Below are 16297 nucleotides of genomic sequence, written 5' to 3'. Positions count from 1 at the left end.
TTGTTTCATCAAACAGCAACAACCAAAGTTCATGCCTAATACATAACATTCATACTTTATATTTTTAGCTCTGAGTTCTCTTGTAAGCTGTTGCATTTAATATTTTCTAAAAAGTCAACTTCAACAGTCATTCGCACTGGTGCCTTCAGTTCTACCGGCTCGCCCTGAAAGTCAACTAGTCTGAATTGCATGTCTTTCAAATTATGAGGACTAATGCGAACCCATTTACCTAAATGAGTTACTATGACAGGAACGTTTGGAATGAACATTGAATTTACTTCATAACAGAAAGACTTATATTCTACTGAACCTTTACTATTAACTCCTGAAATACCTGTGACATTAGCTATTTTAGACTCAATGTACAAACAATTGCCATAACATACGTATGGAACGGATTTCATCTCAATCGTTTTGTCAACACTTTTCAAAGGAAATGTCATATGGTATGCTCCCAGAAGCAATTGAACTCTATGACTCATTCGTGTTATCTTAAACTCCTTCGCATAACTGAACTTCAAAACTCCTGCAATAAGTTTAACATTCATTAAGTTTTCTTCGTTATCCTTGTTTATTGTAGTATTTATGAGAGCATTTAACACTCCAGCTAATGTTTCCATCTTATATTCTACATTATTGTGAAATCTTATTTCATGCTTCTTTCCATCTATTTCAAGCTCCATGAAATCTGTTTCGTCAGTTATAACGAATGAAGCAATAGTATTAAAGTCAACAACTCTGAAAGCAAGCGCTTCATTCTGAAGACCTAAGTTTGTTTGTAGCTTTACTGTCCCGTATTCGTTTGGGTCTGTACTTTGCAAATAGAACAACATTTTATTCTCATTAAAATATGACTATTGCTGCATATGCGTATGAAACAAATGAAGCAAGAAGAGCACATGAACTAGTAAACGAAAACTCAACTTTAACCATTGAAGGCAATGATTTAGTCATTGACGATGTAAAAACTAAAAAAGTCATTGATTTCGATACTTTTAACACTTATGACCCATTCATTACAACAAGCAAGGTTCCCATCATAAATGATGGAACGGTGCAATATATAAATTCAACAGTAGATGCCTCATTAGTGAAAGTACTGAATGTTCTCATTGAATTGTTAAAGAGCTTTCGATTTGACGACAACATTAAATGCCTAAAGAATTTAGTCATGAATGAGAAACAAATTCTCGGCGTTGCTGGTAGCAGTAATGATGTACACCTTATGACATTAGAATATTATAACGAACATAAAGATGAACTGAAAGGAGAGAAGGGTGACACCGGACCACAAGGACCACAAGGAATACAAGGAATACAAGGACCTCAAGGCGAAAACGGTTTGGATGGAAAGGATGGAAAAACTGCTAAATCATGGATATGGGACCTTATAAATACTGGTTTAACAGCTGCTTCATATGGAGTTCTTCAATACCAAATCGGAAAGATATGGGCAGTACTTGGTGAAGAAGCTTTAGATGACGTTAAAAATGCTTTGAACTTCATTTCAAATGGTTCGATACTATTAAAACTTTATCTGGTTGGATGCAAGAAACAAGGAGTCAAATAGATACTGTAAGACGTATAGCAAACAATGCACGTACGGGATTGGATACTTTACGAGAAGCACAAAATACACTAAAGGAAGCAAATGATATTCTTGGCTCAGTATCAGACATGCATGAAGATTGGCTTAAAGGTATTGACAAATCTTTAAAAAATCACAGTCAGTCTATTGCTGACTACAAGAAAAGTATAGATTTTTTACATAGTGCTATGGACGTACATGATGGAAGCATAAGGAACTTACTTAATGCTAACAATAACTTACCAGGAACTATTAAAGCATTTATAAAGTCCTTTGTAAAACCTGGTGCTCTAACATTTAGGTCTTTGAGAGCAAGAGCATTGAAGTCAAGAGATGCAGAAACTCCAACAGAAACTCCAGAAGAACCACCAAAACCAACAGCTAATGAAATATTGTTCGAATATTTTCCAAGGTACTCTGTTCTCATTGCATACATTCAAGAAATACTTAAGAAAGCAGACTTGACTTTAGGAGATGATGAAAGTTCTGTATATCTTTCGTTCCAGTTTCAAATAGCAGAACTTTTGAGACAGATATGCTTAATGTATGACAACATCTCTGATTTCACAAGATATGATGACGACCATGACCCCGAACACGGTGAAGAAGAAGTTTTACAAACATCCATTAAGACAGGAAAGGTTTTAACTCAAAGTCTCATTATTGACACCAAAGATGGCGAAGTGGACGTTCTTCAAGAGCTGAAGAAAAATACTTCTTCGGGAGGTGGTGGTAGGCATGAACTTGAAATAAATGAGATAGAAGAGAAATTAGCCGAAAAAGCAGATAAAGAACATAAACACAATATCTCCGATATAAATGAACTTCAAGCTACATTAAATAGTAAAGCGGACAAAAATGAATTGACGCAATGAACAAAGTTTTGAAATCTCATAAACACAATATCTCCGATATAAATGAACTTCAAGCTACATTAAATAGTAAAGCGGACAAGAACCATGTTCATTATATAAGTTCAGATGAACAGATTATAACGGACTATCATGGATATTTAACACAGGATGAAGAAGTGAAGACGAAAAATGTTAATGAAAGAAGATATAAATTCATTCGTGCTAAAGGTTATGACATACACTGTACTGTACAGTATGACACAGGTATAGCACCACAAACATTTGGTTATAACGCTGAAATTTATGCTTCATACTTCTTTGTTAACGGTGTATTAGTTGAACCAAGATTTATGTTAAGAGTTAAGGCAAAAATAACTTTTGAAGATGCTATTAAAAGTAAAGCTGACAAAAATGAACTTGACGCAACGAACAAAGTTTTGAAATCTCATAAACACAATATCTCCGATATAAATGAACTTCAAACTTCTTTAGACAGTAAAGCAGACAAAAACCATACACATGAATCCTTCACTACTGTTAGAGCTGATGACATAATACTGAACTTTGACCTTGGTTCAAGTGCACCTTTAGAGAATCCAAGTACAAGCGTAAAAGATACACTAAACAATTTAGATAACAGTTGCAGGAATATCGAAGATCATGCCAGAAACTTTGAAGCATACGAACTACCAGCAATGTTAGATAAGAAAGCCGACAAAACTTATGTAGATGAAAATTATGCAAAGAAGTCGGAAGTAAATGCTGCGCTTAATGGAAAAGCCGATAAAGAGCACGTGCATGAAGAATTTCAAACAATCAAGATTAAAGAAATTAAGGCATGCATCGAAATAGTAACAAAAACAGGAAGAGACGGTGCAACTGTACAAGAACAAAGAATTTATCCTCCTACTTTTCCTAATGGTTTAATAACAAACAATATAAATATTGTAGAAGGCAATAAAACTATAAACGTTAAACATGAACTTCTAACAATGAAGACTCAGATTCTTGAAACCATATATCCTATAGGCTCTATTTATACGTCAATGAATTCAACAAATCCGGCAAGTGTTTTAGGTTTTGGTACGTGGGAACAGATTGTAGATAAATTCCTCTATTGTGCGAACTCTTCAAAGCAAACAGGTGGTTCGAAGAAAATTAAAGAAACAAACCTTCCACCGCACACTCATACAGGAACTACAAAGTTTTCTGGCGACCATAGCCACTCATTAAGAGACCACCCATTATACAACTCAGAATATGAAGCTGGCAATGACGTTTTATCTCCATCTTATAACAATGCAGCAAAAAAGATTTTTCGACCAACTGAACCAGGAGGAAATCATTCACACACTTTCACAACAAATCCAACAGGCTCGGGTGCAGATTATATGCCACCATTTGTGACTGTATTCGCATGGTACCGAGTTCAATGAACTCGCTTGAGCCTTGACTCAAAGGGTCTAGGCTTACCGCGTTCAATGAAATCTTTAACTTTACATAAATGAGCTTGAAAGAAGTATTCGAACAACATCCATGGAGGTCTTTTAAGAAATTCAATGAAGCTGCAAAGAGTTCGGGATTTACTAACAGAGCTGAAGTGAAAAGGTTCTTTAACAAAAATGTTGTACATCAAACAAAAATAAATCCTTACGACTACTTTTTACCAATTTACTCCAACACTCCTGACGCATACCAATTTGACACTCTCATTCAAAGCAGAAAAGGAGGACATAAACCATTCCTCATCTTCATAAATGTTAACACTCGCAAAGCTTTTGCGTATATAATGAGAAATAAAGGAACTCGTGAAGTGTTAAGAGTTTTACAAAAGTTTGTAGCAGAACATAACCCAAGTACTTTAACATCAGACCAAGACAGTGCATACCTCAGCAACGAAATCACAGAATTTCTCATTAAGCATAACATAACTCACTACACTACTGAAGACCATAACCATAATATTTTAGGTATCATTAATCGCTTCATAAGAACGCTCAGAGATTTAAATCAAGAGCGAGACTTTACCGAAGAAACAATGAAACATTTTCTCGAAGTATATAATTCCTCAACAAATTCTACAACAGGACATACACCAAATTCAATGACACAACAACAAGAAGAAAAGTATATACAAAAGAAACGAAGCCAAACACAAAATATCAGAAATTCAACACAATTTACCCTCATTCCTGGTACAAAAGTTCGTGTAGTTCTTGACGACAAACCGTTGACAAAGAAACGTTTAAGGTTAAGTCGAAATTATTATATCGTAGACTCTACGCAAGGTAATGGATATCTTATAAAAGCTGCTGACGACTCCATAGCATTTACCCTCGTCATAAATTAGTCGAAAGTAGTAATGGCAAACTTGCTAAAACCATTGACGAAGCAAAGCGAGGAGTGGTTATTGAAATACTTGGCTATAACACAAACGATGACACTTATAAAGTAAGATATGAAGGAGGCGTTGAAGATGTTATACCATCTAAGAACTTGAGAGAGTCGAAGCCAACACATCTGGGACCATTAGAGCTGGAGTACTGGAAAGACAAAAATATGCCAGAAAGAATAAGAAAATTCTTCTAAACTTTTTCATTAGATGTAAATCAGACATGAACGAGAACAGTCATGATATCATTAATGGTACCATTTATTTTATATATTAATGACCAAAAAATAATGTTTATGTTAGCATGTTAGATCTAACACGTTTTCTAACCACTTTTCTAACATGGTCTAAAACTCTCGAAAATCATGAATTTTTGACATTTCCTTATGAAAGAAAAATAACGCTAATTTTTTCTAAGAAAAATTTTTATCTTGTATGTAAAGATATGATTTCAACAATAGGTTCTACAACACTTCAAACAACAACTTCACCAAATTCATTAATCATGAATCCAACATCTATGTTAGTAGAGATGAAAAGCTTCATTCCTTCTTCATATACTTTTGAGACAGAAATACAAAGAATTAAGCAAGAACTTTTAACAAGTAATTTAGACTGTAGTGCGAAAGATGAAACAAATGAACAGTATCTTTATGACATGCAGGATATTATTGACCATTTACCCAAATTGCCTGAAATCCAACAACAAAAGCTCACTATTCATGAATTCGATGAAATAGAAGTGAAACCAACTGACTCAGTAGAAATAAAGAAGTTCATACGTAAAGTAAACTATGAGTTTCTAGGATATCATTGCAACCATAAAGTTATGGACAAAGATTGCGACATGGTATATAAGAACATCTCTGACATATATAAATCTGGGGAGTTTAAGACATACGACAACTTTGTTTCATTAGTTGCTGAATGTGTATGGCAGATAAGAGATAAAGATAAAAGATGTAAAATATGGAATGGACAAATAAAACCAACAACTTTTGAGTTAAAGAAAACCATTGACACCTTAGTTGTTCTAGCAGGTCAAATTTCAATGTATAACGCAAAAATGAATCCGCAATGTTCAAAATGTAAAGCAGCAATGAGGAAATATAACTACTCAGTAAAAGAGATAGAAAGAATGAGAAACGATTACGCAGACTTAAAGAAAGAAGCAGAAAAGCCAGCAGAAGATAAAATGGACATGTTAGCATTTCTGAACAAAAACTATCCAACAGCTGACGATTTCCTATTATCTGATGTCAAGAAGAAATATAAAGAAACCTTCGGCATAGTTAAAATTTTTGATATCCTTCGTGAAGAAATAGAAGCTACAAAACTGTTTAAAGTCATGAACCATCGCAACATATACCATGTAAAACGCTTGTAAATAGTTATGTTAGAAAAGTGGTTAGAAAACGTGTTAGATCTAACATGCTAACATAAACATTATTTTTTCTATCTTAAGGAAATTCACGAAAAATCATGAATTTTTGACATTTCCTTATGAAAGAAAAATAACGCTAATTTTTTCTAAGAAAAATTTTTATCTTGTATGTAAAGACAGTAATGACAAACATTGAGTTTGAAACAGTTAGAAAGATAGACAATGACACCAAAGTGGTTAGAATAGGTGATTTAAACGTAAGATACTCAAAGAAATACAACAAATATTCTTTGTCAGACATTATATCTCCATCTGGAAAGAAAACAAACGACTGGGTTAGAAATGCTTCAACTCAGAAAATTTTGACAAGAAATCCTGAGCTTATGATATCAGTAGCATTTCATGGAACAAGAGCATATCTTATAGACAAAAGTCTTATACCAATAGTTTTGTTATGGTTAGACCCAGTTGTTGGATATAACTTCATAACATATGGTTCATTCGATACGGAACGTTGCAGTGAAGGCTTACTTTATATCGTTCAGAAACCGAAGGACTTCAACACAAAAAGATATAAGATAGGAAGAACATATAATATAACTCAAAGATATGACAGTACAGTCAATAGAGTCAAGGTTGTGTTCGTTAATGATATGAGAGCTGCAGAAACAGAACTACTTGAAAAGTTTGAGAAAATGTATGGTGCTCCCATGAAAGGTAAAGAAACGTTTGAAGTAGATGAGATAGATAAAGCTATAAAATTATTTGACGAAGTTGCTGAAAAATACATGTAAAGCGTTTATTTTTGGTCTTTTGTGAAAGTCAGAAAATAAAGTTAGTTTTATTTTTATTTATTTTTTTATTTTGTATGTAAAGACAGTAATGTCAACATCAGAGAACACAACAACTGCTATATTCATGAAGCCATAAATGAAGAATACGAATACATACAATATAACAAACAACTTCGCTCATTCGTTCGTCAAAGATGATATGTACAAATGCAAAGTATAATGAATGCTCTTCGTTCTACAAAGCAAGCATATCATTGGTTTGAAAACCAACAGACAAAAGAACTTTTAGAAGAATTTCCTCATATGATTGCTTCCCTCGGAAAACCGAGAGAAGAGATTCCGTACGAAAATCGCAAGAATTTGGCACCTGGTTTGAAAGGTTATTATGTTCATAGACTTTTAGTAAATGCTGTAGCAATGTGGGCTTCACCTCGTTATGCTTGTTATATTTTCATGATGTTAGATGAACTATATAAAGCAGAACGTGGAGAGATGGAAAAGAAACTTCAAGCAAAAGATGAAGTCATTGAATCCAAAGACAAAAGCATACAGAAAAGAATACCGCGTTCAGTACCAAAAGGAAAGGAAAAGTTAAGTATATGATTTACGCTGAAGAGTTGGAGAAAGAAGAAGATAAAGATATGGTTATGTTGCATTTAGTCAGAAGAAACAACAAGAGCTTTTATGACCTCGCTAAATTTACAATCTGACAGAAATGGTTCTATCGTGAAAACTTACCGATTTCAATGACACCGAATGAGCAAATAAAGGAAATTGTCAAAAGTACTCTTCCTCAAACACACTATGACATCAAAGGTTGCACAATACTTACATTCAAAGAAGACTTACCATTACTGAAGGAAAAAATAACAGAATATTTCGATAACTTCAAAGAGGAAGAATAAAAAAATCTAAGCTAATTTTATTTTTTTATAAAATTTTATCTCATATGAAAGAACATGAATTTAGAATATTCGGAACTCATGACAGAAGAAGAGAACGAACAACATGTAAAAGATTATGCAAAATTTCTGAAGGTATATAAAGCATTTAAACAATATCTAAATGCTTCTAAAGATTATGCAAAATTTCTGAAGGTATATAAAGCTTATGAAAAAGCGTATGAAAAGTTTATACATTGGGGAATTGTTGTAAAATATCGATATGAAGACTAACCAAAAATATATTTTTGCTTAAATGACGTCAGGGTCAATTTCTTCAACCATTTCACTTCCTTCGTCAATGTCAATAGAAGCTTCTTCAACCTTTGGTAAGAATTTCTGTATAACATCTTTGTTCGTTATTGTCTTCAGAGATGAAGGATAATATTTCACATTTGTTTCACCCTTCTTATATTCTTTCTGTTCGGAAAGATTCATAGCAATACTGAAGAAGTCAATGTTAGAGTTCTTTATGACAGTATAATGAGTATCTTTGACATTCACGAAGAAACTCTTTTGTTTCAAACTACTGCTACTCTTGTGAAGTATAACGTTTGCGGTCAATGACGATAGCTAATGGTCTGACATACTGACCAAACTTAGATTCTTTCACAAACTTCTTGTTAAAGATAACATTAACATTTTGAAGCATTGAAACTCATTCTTGATGGCAGTCAGCGAGAGCATTGTATGAAAAGAACTTGCAATCTTGCATGTGTTTCTTAAATAAAAATATTAATTATTTGAAAAATAACTTAAAAAATCTAATCTAATTTTTTCAAAAAAATATTTTTTTATTTCCTACTAAAGATGTATCGGAAGTTGTCTAAGTTAGAACACTCGGAAATAAACAACTTCTTACAGAAGCTAACATAGATGTTGCAAAACATTACGCGACAAACAAAAAAGCACTCGCTGACTTCAATTAAAGACTATAATGGTGCAATAAGTTATGATAGAATTCATGAGTTCATAAAGCCGCAACGCGGCGAGGACGAAGTCCATGCAAGAACTTTTCCTTTAAATGACGTTGCTATTGACTTATATCATAGACGTTCAATACCTCATGAAGTAAGAAGAGAAATGTTTGACATAACAAATGCAAACGTTGGTGAAACAAGAAGAAGAGACGACACACTGAAACAACAGAGAAGAGAGATGTTTAAAAGTGCTATAGAACAAGTTCGCAAAGCTAACGATGTCATTCGTTCCATTGACGACAAACCAAAAGAAGGTGAGAGATGGTTAAAGAAAGATGAAGAGAATAGGAAGAGAAATGTGAAGTCAGGCAATAGACTCATTGACTTTAACATCGAAGCTTTAGATGAACCAAACAGAGACTATTACACAAAATATTCGGTAAGGTTTTCATGAGACTCTTAGAGAAAATTAAAATAAACTCACAACAGAGATGGATGGTATGTTATAAACTTGGTGGAAAGTATGAATGTTCTACGTTAAACCTCAATAATATTGGAACATTACTACATCAGCTCTTGAAGGAGAACTTTATATCAGAGATAGAAGCAAATGCTGCAGGTATTGTTGAAATGCACTATGACTTCTTCTTGACAAACATAAAGAATCTTACTGAAATAAAGATGTATGATTTAACAGAATATGAAGGCTTAACGATGTCAGATGTAAAAGAAAGGCAAACCAAAAAAGAACCATATAGAGATGAAAGCACACTGACAAATGACCAGAAAGCCATTTTGGAAGCTCTTAAGCAAACAGGAAACCCAGCACTTATAGAAAGCTTTTGGAAAGATAATGTGAAAAGAAGTTTTATAAGAAGAGAAGCGGTCAGTTCTGGAAGTATCTTTGCACATTACCTATAAATCTTGAACGCTACCAAATCTTCAATGAACTGAACAAAAGAACTGCAACACTTATGACAGAAGACAATTGTTTCGTTTATGCTTGCATTCAGGCTGGAGTAAATGAAGAAACTATTGACCACATGAGAGAAGTCATTCGTGTTAGAGACTTTCCTCAAAGTAAAGTACAAGAAATTTCTGACGCAACAGGTATAGCATTTAATGTTACCATTGGTTACTTCAATGACTTAAGACATAATGAAATAAAGAGATACATACCAAAAGAATGTGAAACTGTTCGAACTATTGACCTACTTCTTGTTGAAGACCACTACATGCTAAACGAAAGACTTCCAATGACAACATACTTCATTCGAAATTACAAAGAAATCTTGAAGGAGTGTGGTGGAATGAACATTGAGAAACAGATGAAAATATATACAAAGAGAGAGAACAAATATGTAGTTCGTTATGATAGAACTACACCGTATGGGATGTTATGAAAACATTGTGGGAGTGCAAATTTTCGAACCTATTTCTTATGGAGAACTTTTCACATATACGACTGACTTATATAAACAGAACCTTGCACCATTTAAAGATTTGACATATGCTCCAAAGTATTGTGTACAACTGAAGAAGAAAGCCGAGTCAAAAGAAGTAAATAAAAATAAGTGCAAGTTCATTCCTGAGCACGTTTTCTTTGCTGACTTTGAGTGTAGTACCGATGGCTTTCATAAAGCTTTTAACATCTGTTATGACAGTGAAGATGGTTCAGTGAGTGAAAGCATTTGGGGTCAGAATGTGCAACAGAATTTTTGGAACGACTTCCTGACAAGAGTTTAATATATTTCCATAACCTCAGTATGATATAAACTTCATCTTAAGACACATGACAGAAGTGAAAGGAACTCCCATCATTAAAGGTTCACGAACAATGCAAATAACTGGCTTATATAAAGGACGGGCAATTATTATAAAAGACTCTTACAGTGTTATAAATAAGAAGCTTAAACTATTTCCTGCTATGTTTAACTTACAAACAGGACCGAAAGAAGTATTTCCATATAACTACTACAGCAGTGTTTTGTTAGCAAATGACAACAGAACTGGTGTCATTTCTGAAGCATGTAAGTTTGTCAAGGATGCAGATACATTCATGAAGAACATAGATTCCATCAAAGGTTGCAGAATAGATGAGAACCACTTCGACTTAGAAAAATATAGCACGTTTTACTGCAAACAAGATGTAAGAATTTTAAGAGAAGGTTTTGTAAGTTCCGCAATGACTATATTGAAAGAGTTTGATTTAAACGTTTATGACTACGTTAGTATTTGTTCTATTGCTAACAAATTGTTTGAGAACAGAGTGTACTTCCCGAATGGAAATCTTTATGACCTCTCAAATAAACCAAGAGAATTTATTTCGAGATGCATTCAAGGTGGAAGATGTATGTTGTCAGATAACATTAAACAAAAGAGCAAAAGAAACTCATTGCTGACTTTCGACGCTGTTTCATTATATCCATCAGCTATAAGCAAGACTTTATACTTTAGAAGGAATTCCAAAAGTATTGAAGGATGAGATGTTAAGCACAGAGTATCTCATGAGACATTTATTCGATGACGACCAAAAGGAACCCATTGGTGAAAGTTTATGTCTGGCTTCTTTGTTCTCATTAAGATAACAGAGATTGGAATACATAGACACTTTCCTTTAATAGTTTGTGACCCTGAACTAAATCCAGAACTTAACGTTCCCAGAAGTTCAAACACTTGCTGTCTCATGTATGTTGACCATATAACATTACAGGACCTTATAAAATATCAAGGTGTCAAATGTGAAGTGTTGCAAGGATACTATTACGATGGAAACAGAGATTTGAGAATAAGAGATGAAGTTAAGAAATTGTTTGAGTTAAGGTTAAAGTATAAGAAAGAAGAAAACCCATTACAAGAAATTATAAAACTCATTCTGAACAGCATTTATGGCAAAACCATTTTATCTCCTATTGAGTCAAAAATAACCATAGTAGATGACAAAGATGCTATAAGATATGCTATAAGAAATTACAACCATATAGTGAAGTTCGAAGGTTTGGATGGTTCAGATAAAACTATTTTCAAGCTAACGAAAAGCATTTGCAGACACTTTAACTTTTGCCCACTTGGTGTAAATATTCTATCAATGTCAAAACGTATTATGAATGAAGTGTTTTGCACGATTGAAGACTTAGGATTAAAAGCATTTTATCAGGATACAGATTCGATGCACATTTACAATGAAGACATACCACGTTTAGCTCATGAATTTAAGAAGAGATACGGTAGAGAACTTATTGGTAAAACATTAGGTCAATTTCATAGCGACTTTGCAGAAATCACAAAAGATAAACAAAGTTTAGCTTATAAAAGTATTTTCTGTGGAAAGAAGACCTACATAGACTTACTCACGAATGATTTAAATGAAGTTGCATTTCACTGCAGAATGAAAGGCGTGAAGCAAGATGTTATTGCTTTAACCGCTAATGAAATGTTTCCTGACTCTGTTCAGTGTTTCTATGATGAAGATAAAGGTTTAATGGTTCCGCAAGGAAAATTTGACAAAGACTCTGAGTTCAGTGTTATGCAGTTATATAAAGCACTTTATGACGGTCAAGAGATTGCATTCGACTTATGTAAGTCTTCTAGTCCTTGCTTTGCTGAAAAGTTTAACTTCTCAATAACGACTAAAACAAGCTTTATTCGTAAGTTGAAGTTCTGAGGTCATTTATTTTTGTCAGCAGTGAGACCATTCATGATAAAAATAAGCCGCTAGCGGCAAGGGCGAAGCCCATGTGGTCATTTACAATACTGCGATGGTAGAGTTTAAGAGTTGTGCTTCAATGTAGAGACAGTCCTTATGGTCTGGAGGTAAGAAACTGGGCAGTTATGGTCATGAGTGGAGAATGTCTATCCAAAACTCACGATTGAAGCCAGTTAATTTATAGTATTTAGGGTTAGGAAGTGGTGAAGTTCTTGTATGACCAATGAACTCATTTTCAACGCCTTCTATATTAGAGAATAATAATAGCTTGCTTTCTATCCCAAATGCCAGGTGTTACAATCTTTGAAAATTCATTTTTCCTCGGAAGCATTGCATCATAATTGAAAACATTCTTGAAATCATCACTTGGTTCAGAGATTTGAAATCTTATACGTAATGGATTTTCTTTCTCTTTAGCGACTTCATTGAATGGTGAATATATAACAAACTGACAGTCATGTGTTCCATCTTCATTTTCATTAAATTCATAATGAAAGTCTATAAGTTGTGGCTGACTACCTTCTTCTTTCAGTTGTGCAAGAAACTCACGTAAAGGCTGTAAAGTTTGTACTTCAATGTTAAACTTTTTCTCGAACATTTCATTAAATGAAATCATACATTGCAACAATGTTGTATCGTCTTTAAAGTATTTGTATATGTGAATGTTTTGGGCGCTTAAAGACTGTTCGTCATTTTCTATCTCGACTTGAAGTATAAAGTCAACTTTCCTAAATGCACGTGTTATATACATATTTGTATGCCAATATATTTCTTCATTTATGTTCACAATCCAGTCTGTTGGAAACTTAAACGTTACTCTGTTCCCCTTTATTTTGACGTCAGGGTTTTCACTACTGAACGCAACAGATAAAGGTATTTGTCTATACATTTAGTTCCAATAAAAATAAACCATTTACTCTTTCTTCACTTCAGCTTCTTTAGCTTTTGCTTCAGCTTCTTCTCTAGCTTTTTTCGCCAGTAGTCTTGGGTTCTTTTGTCTTCCAGCAGCTAATGCAGCAAGTTGTTTTTCACTAAGTTTTCTCTTTGGTCTCTCTGGCTTTTGTTCTTGTTTTTGTTCCTTCAGTTCGGATAAAATTTGCTCGCGAATTTCTTTCTTCAATGCTTCAAAATCTATGACCCCTTGGGTCTTGTCCGTAGGGCTTGTCTGAGTCATTTGACTGCAGATAAAAAACAAAATTAAAACTTTAACCGATGTAAAATGAGCTTGTCAAAATCAGAGCGAGAGTCTATTATATTAAATGACGCAAGAGGAATACAACATCCTTTCTATTACGTAAGTCAGAGTAAAGATGGTAAAATATACGTAAGAAAAAGAAAGGTTCCATTAGCGAATGCAGAGAGCGACAACATTAAGGTGTATGGCAAGGGTGAAGCCCATATAAAACCTTCTATTCAAACTGAAAAGTCAATAGAACCAGAAGAAAAGAAGCCAGATGTACTTTCAATAACGAACCAAGAGCTTATTGCAAAGTTCGTGAATTTCATTGAAAAACAAACCGAGTCAAAGATCCTGACCCGCCAGTGAAAGAAGTTGAGACAAAAGAGAATGTACAGTTCATTGAAAATGTCAAGAAACAACTTCCACCACGAATGCCAAGAAGAAGAGTGAGAATAATGAAGTAAATAGATATTTTTATCTGAAGTAAATACATGCAGAACGAACAGCTAAACGAATTTACTCCAGCAGAGCATATTCATCAGATTCGCTCATATTTCGATATCATAGACAATGCAGTTCAAATTGGTGACACTAATAGAAAATATTCTGACGCAAAGATTCCATCACAACCTGGAACTGCTAAAGATAACACATGGGTAACATTCAATCTCTCACCTCCTGGTGAAAATATGTTGGACCTTTACAATACATTCATTACGTATAAAATGGAAGGTCAATTTATTGTAGATAAAGAAATTGGTTCAGGTTCCAATAAAACAAACCCACCAGGATTTTGGATTGGTTTCGATGACGCTTTCTATGCAGTTGCTGGATATCAAATCCTTGCAAATGGTCGTATCGTATATTCTCAAGACAACGCAAGAGAAGAAGCATATATAACTTCAAACTCACAAACTACCGAACAAATAAAGAAAGTAGATGTTTTCTCAAAGACTCGACATGAAGATGTATGGAGTCATTCGGGAACATGCAGAACAGGACAAATTGTTAGTGGTCCAATTACAGCAGGAAAATCATTTGATTTTAAGCTTCGTTTAAGAATTCCTGTTAGAAAGATTCCTTCCATTAGAAGCTATAAGATTTATTCCTGCATTTGCTGGTAACATTCAGCTTAAAGTAAAGTTCAGTAGCGACGCCTTACAATGCACATCTATATCTGTAAATGATATCATTGCTTTCAATCCAACTCTTAAAGTTGCATTTGCTTCAGATTCAAATCCACCGACAAATAAATTTGTTCCATGGAATGAACCATTCACTATGATAACGAAGGCAGTAGAAGATAGTGGAACAGTTACTATTACAACTGTAACCAGCAACTATTTCGAACAAAGATGGATTTTAATGAATGTTTCATTCATCCAAAGTCATTCTCTTTAGACCCTAACATTTATACAGAACTTGTAGAACATTATACAAACGAGGCTTTATGTTTTCCTGTTAAAGTTATGGATTGGATTCCTATGGACGGTTCATTCTCAAAGAATACAGATAGTTCAAGTGCAACATTTACAGCAGCTTATACGCCTATTAATGTTAAAAGTATTTGGGCACTATTTAGAAAGAAAGACAACTATTATGTTAATTTTGAGAACCCTAAGTTTAAATATCTTCAGCTTTCCATGGGAGCTTATGGAAATATGCCTGCAGAACCTGAAAAATCATATGGACCTGTATTTTATGAAATGGTTGCGAACGCTTGCAATACAAACAATGATATGATGGATTTAATGAAGATGTTATGAGGTCATTGGTGGATGATGGTAGTGTGGAACATAAATGGGATAGCTATGACAACACACATTTCTTATGTGGTTTTCCAACAGAAGTGGACTTTTGCTTCCAGCAAGGTCAAACATCTACTGCTCCAATAACATACAAATTGTCTGTTAAAGGACCTATTGAACTAGCAACTGAAAATGTACCAAAGCCACTTATTGGATTTATGAGGGATTGTTGCTTTGCATCAGTGCGTGCATGGCATCCCAATAATAAGATTACGACTATAACTTAGCACGGACGACAGTGAGGAATAAAGGATGAACGTTTATTTTTAAAGCTTATAAATGAGTTCTTCATCAAGCTCTCGTGAACCTTCACCATCTATGAAACAAACTTTACCAAACGATTATGGAGCACCTATTGAATATTTCTTACGAGCTGCACAATGGCAAAGAGCAGTCTCACCAAGGTTAGGTGTTCCACCAGCTCCTGTCAAAAATAGCATTTGGTCAAGTCCTTATATAAAATATGGTCTCCCACTAGGTTTGCTAGCTACAGCAGGAGCAATGATGTTGAAAAGAAATAAAGCAAATGTTGTAAATAATACTGAAGTAGCTGAAGTTAAACAAACTCCGACACCATTGCCAAAACCAACGCCTTCACAAACAACACCTTCAATGACTCCTGAACCTATGGAAGTACAAACTCCTGTTCAAAAGTCAACTCCAAAACCGACTCCAACATTTAAACCAGAATCTACACCAATAAATCGTAAAACTCCTGCGTTTCCTTACT

General features: G+C 34.1%; 7 protein-coding genes and 2 pseudogenes across 9 annotated transcripts, besides 1 other annotated feature; 7 read left to right on the top strand and 2 right to left on the bottom strand.

The window, feature by feature from the left end:
- Window positions 1-16297: part of a mobile genetic element that runs on past both edges of the window.
- On the bottom strand, window positions 57-833 carry TVAGG3_0251080 (uncharacterized protein; the record flags this gene model as incomplete). The annotated part of the gene is made up of 1 exon (XM_051228039.1): window positions 57-833. The coding sequence occupies one exon, from the start codon at window positions 831-833 to the stop codon at window positions 57-59; it is 777 nt and encodes a 258-aa protein (XP_051113025.1).
- Window positions 851-1855, top strand: TVAGG3_0251070 (annotated as a pseudogene). Its single transcript has one exon. A coding segment is annotated over exon 1 (1005 nt).
- Window positions 2460-3438, top strand: TVAGG3_0251060 (keratin-associated protein family; the record flags this gene model as incomplete). Its single annotated transcript, XM_051228038.1, has 1 exon — window positions 2460-3438. A coding segment is annotated over one exon (979 nt), but the record flags the coding sequence as incomplete, so codon positions are not given.
- TVAGG3_0251050 (integrase core domain containing protein family) lies at window positions 3947-4792 on the top strand (the record flags this gene model as incomplete). Its single annotated transcript, XM_051228037.1, has 1 exon — window positions 3947-4792. The coding sequence occupies one exon, from the start codon at window positions 3947-3949 to the stop codon at window positions 4790-4792; it is 846 nt and encodes a 281-aa protein (XP_051113023.1).
- TVAGG3_0251040 (organellar and viral DNA polymerase type B) lies at window positions 5280-5858 on the top strand (the record flags this gene model as incomplete). Its single annotated transcript, XM_001300647.2, has 1 exon — window positions 5280-5858. A coding segment is annotated over one exon (579 nt), but the record flags the coding sequence as incomplete, so codon positions are not given.
- Window positions 5901-6221, top strand: TVAGG3_0251030 (organellar and viral DNA polymerase type B; the record flags this gene model as incomplete). The annotated part of the gene is made up of 1 exon (XM_001300648.1): window positions 5901-6221. The coding sequence occupies one exon, from the start codon at window positions 5901-5903 to the stop codon at window positions 6219-6221; it is 321 nt and encodes a 106-aa protein (XP_001300649.1).
- Window positions 6602-7012, top strand: TVAGG3_0251020 (organellar and viral DNA polymerase type B; the record flags this gene model as incomplete). The annotated part of the gene is made up of 1 exon (XM_051228036.1): window positions 6602-7012. The coding sequence occupies one exon, from the start codon at window positions 6602-6604 to the stop codon at window positions 7010-7012; it is 411 nt and encodes a 136-aa protein (XP_051113022.1).
- TVAGG3_0251010 lies at window positions 7232-7917 on the top strand (annotated as a pseudogene). Its single transcript has one exon. A coding segment is annotated over exon 1 (686 nt).
- Window positions 13493-13753, bottom strand: TVAGG3_0251000 (uncharacterized protein; the record flags this gene model as incomplete). Its single annotated transcript, XM_051228035.1, has 1 exon — window positions 13493-13753. The coding sequence occupies one exon, from the start codon at window positions 13751-13753 to the stop codon at window positions 13493-13495; it is 261 nt and encodes an 86-aa protein (XP_051113021.1).

The sequence above is a fragment of the Trichomonas vaginalis genome, chromosome IV (genome assembly GCF_026262505.1).
Source record: "Trichomonas vaginalis G3 chromosome IV, whole genome shotgun sequence".
Taxonomy (NCBI): domain Eukaryota; phylum Parabasalia; order Trichomonadida; family Trichomonadidae; genus Trichomonas; species Trichomonas vaginalis.
Note: the sequence above shows the minus strand (reverse complement) of the source record. Positions and strands in the feature narration are given on the sequence as shown.